The 6,025-nt window shown below is 46.4% G+C and overlaps 1 protein-coding gene across 1 annotated transcript; it reads left to right on the forward strand.

Moving 5' to 3' along the window:
• The first annotated feature begins 227 nt into the window (after nucleotides 1–227).
• On the forward strand, nucleotides 228–5,696 carry STMN1 (stathmin 1). The gene is made up of 5 exons (XM_068968084.1): nucleotides 228–283; nucleotides 1,975–2,047; nucleotides 2,551–2,723; nucleotides 4,618–4,809; nucleotides 5,219–5,696. Exons 2-5 carry the CDS (start codon nucleotides 2,035–2,037, stop codon nucleotides 5,288–5,290), a joined length of 450 nt encoding a protein of 149 aa, XP_068824185.1. The 5' UTR covers nucleotides 228–283; nucleotides 1,975–2,034; the 3' UTR covers nucleotides 5,291–5,696.
• The last annotated feature ends 329 nt before the right edge of the window (nucleotides 5,697–6,025 follow it).

A 6,025-nucleotide genomic window follows, 5' to 3' on the forward strand; every position in this document is an offset into this window, starting at 1 on the left:
CCCCCCAGCTCACATCTGGAGAACCCCCCGCCCAAAGCAGCCCTCACCCCTGGCATTGTCCGCCCGTCCCACCAGCCTGAACTACACTTCCCGAGGTGCTCCGGGGTCCCCAGGGGCGGGGTCCACTTGGGCTGGGGGTGGCGGTGGGAAGGGGTCGGCACGTGCCGCCGCTCCCAGCCAATGCGGAGCCCGGCGGGGAGGTCACGTGCCGCTGTTTGGCGCTTTTGTGCGCGCCCGGGTCTGTTGGTGCTCAGAGTGTGGCCAGGCGGCTCGGACGGAGCAGGTGGGTGTGGGACTCTCGGGAGGAGGCGGCGGCGACCTGCCGGGGACAGTAAGAGGGACGCGGCCAGCGGGAGGGGCCGGCCCTGGGGCAGCGACCCCCTGCTGGAGGCCGGCGGGCGGGGCCGCGGGCCGTAAAGGGGCTGGAGGGCGGGTTGGGGGGTCGCTCCGCTTTGTGTGTGGCTCGGGCGGAGCCTCGGCTTTGTCCCTGGCTCCCTGTGGGCGCGGCTGTGGTGGGGAGGGGGTGCGGCCAGCTGGGCGAGCCCGCGGAGGTAGCCCCGAGATGCCCTCGAGGAGACAATAGGGGGCGTAGGCCCACCCTCCCCCGCCCCCCTGCAGGCGCGGCCCCCGCTGGGGTCCCCATTGTTTGAAGGGGCGGGGCGGCGCCCCCAGGGAGCGACGTGAGGGCCAGACTGCGGGGCCGGAAAGGGCAGCGCCCCCGCGCAGTGTTCGTGAGGCTGCCCACGGAAGGCTGACACCCCCACGAGAGCTGTCCAGTCCTCTCGGCTCAGGGGCGCGGACGGCTTTGGGTGGCTGACGACTGGGAGCGACGGAAAGAGGTGGCGAGCCGATGTTGGGTTCCCCACGGTTTCCTTCGGAGTACTAGCACCTCCCGGCCAGCTGCGGCGGGGCTGGGGGCGGGGGGCGGGGGCCCGCCTCAAGGTGTTTTTGGCGGGAGTTGATGGGGGGCTAGTCCGCGCGGGGAGAGCCCGGGGTGGGCGGGGTTACCCGGATGGGACCGTTAGCCCCGCCCACCCCTCCCCTTCCCACGCGCGCGGGCTCCGGGGTGTTGAGAGTTCGGGGAGATTCGAAAAGGCGCGGGGAGGAAGGGGCGGGGCCCGGGGCCGGAGTGCAGGGCGGGCTCTGATTGGCCGGGGGGCGGCCTGCCGCTATTCCTCTCCCGGACCAGGGCCACGCCCATCCTGGATCTGGTGCGGGGAGTTTCATGCTCGTCCGACGGGCTTGGACCGTTTCCCTGGTTCGGATTTTAAGTTCCCGCTGTTGAGAAGTTGTATTCCTACGTGTTTGACACTAGACTTGGGTCTGCAGGAATCATGACCTTTGAAAAGATGAAGGGATGTAGAGTTTTTTTTTTTCGTGGAAAAATACTGCACAAGGCAACAAATAGGTGTAACCTAAGGCCTAAAGCTTCATAAAATTGTTGATAATTCATGTTAACCCGATGTTGAATAAGGACCTTAAGCCGCAGGAACAATAAGAGTGAGACATTATTGGTTAATACTAGTTTGGGCGTTTTGTTTTCTACATGGCAGACACAGACAAAGCAGGGGTGGGTATTTCTCGTTTGCACAATGAGTGGTAGGCAGTGTTAAGATGGCTCCGGTCTCACTAGGCGTTGAATCTGCACTGTCTTCTCACCAGGGGGAGAATATACTGAGGGGCGGGGACGTTGTGATTTAAATCCCTGTCTAATTTTAAAAATCTTAAGTATATTTCGAACGGGCAAGCTCAGTTAACCTCTTCTACAACCAACATGCTATTCAATTCAGGTTTCCCAGTGTTTGAGTATTTTATAGATTTTTAAATAATTTTCTAGTTAATGTCATATTTAATTCCACACTAGTGGGTTTTTTTTTTGACATTGATTTATATGGATGTGATTTGATATCCCTTTGAATCAATGACATGGAAATGCAAAGAAATTGATTGCATGCTTTTGAAAATCGTTTTCAGGGTTCTCCTTGCCAGTGAATCGTGTAGAGTACACTGCCAGTCTCTTGTCTTCTCTTCACCATGGCTTCTTCTGGTAGGTGATCTATTTGGGAAAGCTGAAATTGTGATGGACTTCTAATTTTAGAATAGGAGATGTCTCAGGTCTTAAGCCATCTTAATTTGGCACTTGTTTTTTGGTCTTACCAAAAAAAATCTTACTTTATAAATTGGAGAGCAATTAAAGCAGAAAAATTACCACTTGAATGTACTGAGAGTACATAGTTAATTGTTTCATTATTAGACGATTTGGTTTGGTCTAAAGCAAAATGTGGAGTTTTGCATGTTTTTGTTCTGTTCAAGGAAATGATTGTCAAATACTGATGTCTCAGAATGGTATTTATCAATCCAAAAATGTTGAGCTTTGCTTTTCTGGGACATAGTGTTTAGATAATAATTTCTTGGCTGTAAACACAGCTGTTTCACCAGCCCTCATTCTATTCATTAAATTGATTTGTTTTTTAGAAAACAATAGAACAGTCTGTTAGAATAGGAAAAACTCCATTTTTCTGAATATGTTATAAATATGATCAAATCCAGATATCCAGGTGAAGGAACTGGAGAAGCGTGCCTCAGGCCAGGCTTTTGAGCTGATTCTCAGCCCTCGGTCAAAAGAATCTGTCCCAGAATTTCCCCTTTCCCCTCCTAAGAAGAAGGATCTTTCCCTGGAGGAAATTCAGAAGAAATTAGAAGCTGCAGAAGAAAGACGCAAGGTAAACACCAATTTACAGAAAACCAGATATTTATTAATGTAACGTGGCCAGTCTGTTTTATAAGAGGAGGAAAACAGAATTGTAGCTAGGTGGTGACTATACCTATGAAAATTAAAGTGCCAGTAGCGGGGAGAGAATACCAGCCATCATTTATTGAGCTCCTATTGTGTACCATCTCCTTTACTTAAATAGTTCTCCTTTTCTACCTTGACCCTAGAGGGTAGGTGTTGTCTGAGATACTGGATTAGAAAATGTTCTCAGGAACGTTAAATCATTTTCCTGAGTCATACAGTTAGTACTGGAGCTAGAGTTTAAGCCCAGTTCTGTCTGAAACCAAAATTCATACTATTCATGCTTTCTCTTTGGAAAATAGATTGTTGATTCATTTTTTTGTCTCTTAGGGTTTTGGGGTTTGGTTTTTTAAGTTTGTGTGTAAGTCTGTGGTTTTTTAGTTTTTGTTTTGTTTTTTGAGAGCAGTACAATAAAAACATTTTAAATTGCTAGTGACATGATTGTGTTGCTCAGCTGTCATACTGGTATTATGGTAGCTTTTATCTAGTGCTTCTATTTTAAAGTAGGTATCTTTAAAAAGAACTAATCAGAAAAGTCAGCAAATATTAATATGCTTGCTATAGAAAAACTGGGAACCACAGAAGTTTATAAATAAGTTAGAAAATTCATATCCTACTTCGCAGAAATAACTATCGGTAACATTTTGGTGTATTTCTCTCTTCAGCGTCCTTCTAGTTGTTAAGAATTATACATAAATTCTCATTTAGTCCCTCTTTCTAGCAACTCTTGATTGGGGTGCATGGGTCTAATTTTAAAATTAGAGAAATGAACGCACGAAAAGGTGAAGTGGTAAATGTGCCTGCAGCCAACGCAGTTTGGTGCTTTGAAGTCTGGTACCTTTAACCCCACACATGCACTCGGGGGCCCTGTTGAGCTGCGGTAGCATGTGCTGGGCACGTTTCAGTGCCCACTGTCGACAGTGAATTACCTCCCCAGGGAGAGTGGCTGTATTTGCAACAGTGTTTCATCTCCCACCTGCTCTTCTATTTAGTCCAAGTTGATGGATTTCATGTAGTTTGAGTTCATGGAAGAGATGCAGCTGAAGGCAGGACAGAGAATATTTTTTTAAGGAATCAACACTGGCTGTGTAGGCATTAGCCAGAGCTTTTCATAGTTATTGGCTAAATATAGTGAAACTCTTATCATGACTGGGATTTTGAAGAAGAGAATTAACAGAACCAATGGCAGATGCTCTGAAGTTTTCCTGCAAGTTGATGCTTCCAAACACGTCGGAATCTGGTAATAAGCTATTCTGAGTCTGTTGAAGGAGGCACACCATGGTAACAGCGCTCCACTGGTCTGGAAGTTAATGCAGTATCCATAGAAAAACACGAATAAGCTTTTCCTTAAAACAAATCCTTTGGCTTAAATAGTAATCTGGAGGTTTAGTCTCAAATTTTCTATGATAACTGTGGGTTTTCTTTTTATCAGTATGGTTACATTTTTTACAATGAACTCATTTTCTTTAGGTAGTCTTTGAGGTTAAAAAATCAAAATTCTTTACAATACAGTGCCATTTCTAAGTATATATCACTCAAATCATCTTGATACCATTAAGTGGTAAATCTTACCAAGACTTCCTTAAAGGAATAATTGGGCAAGAATCTCTGAACAAATATGGGCAGTTTCCCAAAGTAAATCAAAACACTAGAAAATATAATTTTTAAGTATTCTGATACAGATAATTCAGGTCCTGACTTCAGTATTATTTAAAGGGATCTAACTTTCTATCTTCAGTCCTCTCAGTTAGTAATTTCTTCTGTGATTTGACCTAATGCTATATAACATTTCAGAGAGCCTAGCGCATTAAACTTTCTTCCAGTCCCATGAAGCTGAGGTCTTGAAGCAGCTTGCTGAGAAACGGGAGCACGAGAAGGAGGTGCTTCAGAAGGCGATAGAGGAGAACAACAACTTCAGCAAGATGGCGGAAGAGAAGCTGACCCACAAGATGGAGGCCAACAAAGAGAACCGGGAGGCGCAGATGGCCGCCAAGCTGGAGCGCCTGCGGGAGAAGGTCGGTGCCCCGGCCCCTGGGGGCGCGGGGGCCGGCGTGAGATGCGCCACTGAGGCGGCGTGAGCCCTGCCTCGATCACGCGTGCTTGGTGTCTTTGTCATCCATTTTGGGGTTATCAAGTTAAATCAGAGATGTCTTATTTTAAATTAAGGAATGTTCACTAATTTGCAGCACAATTGCATGTTCTTGGGAAGAGCAGTAGAAGGCTGAATCATTAGGTTCAATGAGTGACCTATGAAGTTTGAAGATGATGACTTAGAACTCTAATTATGTGATTCCCGTAATATATATAATAATAGTATATTGTTATACATGTCATATGTGTGTACTAATGCTGATTTGGGCCTCTTGGGGGCATGACCTTGCAGGCTTTTTTACTTGACTGGTGGTATATACTATTTCTTTACAGGACAAGCACGTTGAAGAAGTGCGGAAGAACAAAGAATCCAAAGATCCTGCTGATGAGACTGAAGCCGACTAATTTGTTCTGAGAACTGACTTTCTCCCCCTCCCCTTCCTAAATATCCAAAGACTGTACTGGCCAGTGTCATTTTACTTTCGCCCTCCTGACAAATATTCTAGAAGCTGATGTAGGACTGTTTAGGTAGATGCAGACGGTATGATGTTGTTTTAGGGGCTAAAGGGGAGAAACGAAAAGTGTTTTACTCTTTTTCTAAAGTGTTGAAGTCTTTCTAATGTAGCTATTTTTCTTGTTGCATCTTTTCTACTTCAGTACACCTGGTGTGCTGGGTTAATGGCTAGTACTGTATTGGCTCCGTGAAAACATGTCTGTGAAAAGAGTATGTAGTGGCTTCTTTCAAATTGTTAGATGCTGAATATCTGTTCACTTTTAAATCCCAATTCTGTCCCGATCTTACAGACGCTACTGTACTTGAATGGTTAATAAAACTGCACAGTGCTGTTGGTGGCAGTGACTTCTTTCTGTCCAGGTAATACGTTGTCCAGTGATAGGGACCCTCCTAGTTTGTATTTGTTCCAGATGGGGCCTCGAGGCTGGTGGAAACACCCCGCGCACACATCGCTGCGAGTTCTCTGCCCTGGAGTTTCTGCTCCGGAGTTGTTCGCATTGTCTTCTTCCACAATCGTCACTTTGTTGTGATGCCTCGGCCCAGATCAGCTGTTACGATAGTCTTTCAGATGTTTATTTGCAAACAAGCATTTTTTGTTCTCTGTGTCCCCATTAAGAAGGCAGACT

This window comes from Capricornis sumatraensis, chromosome 3, assembly GCF_032405125.1.
Source record: "Capricornis sumatraensis isolate serow.1 chromosome 3, serow.2, whole genome shotgun sequence".
Lineage (NCBI taxonomy): Eukaryota > Metazoa > Chordata > Mammalia > Artiodactyla > Bovidae > Capricornis > Capricornis sumatraensis.

Bases quoted from the DNA above. Each gene is read 5' to 3' on its own strand.
- STMN1 (XM_068968084.1), top strand. The intron at 2,724-4,617 runs GTAAACACCAAT...ACTTTCTTCCAG, and splicing joins CTGCAGAAGAAAGACGCAAG to TCCCATGAAGCTGAGGTCTT. The intron at 4,810-5,218 runs GTCGGTGCCCCG...ATTTCTTTACAG, and splicing joins TGGAGCGCCTGCGGGAGAAG to GACAAGCACGTTGAAGAAGT.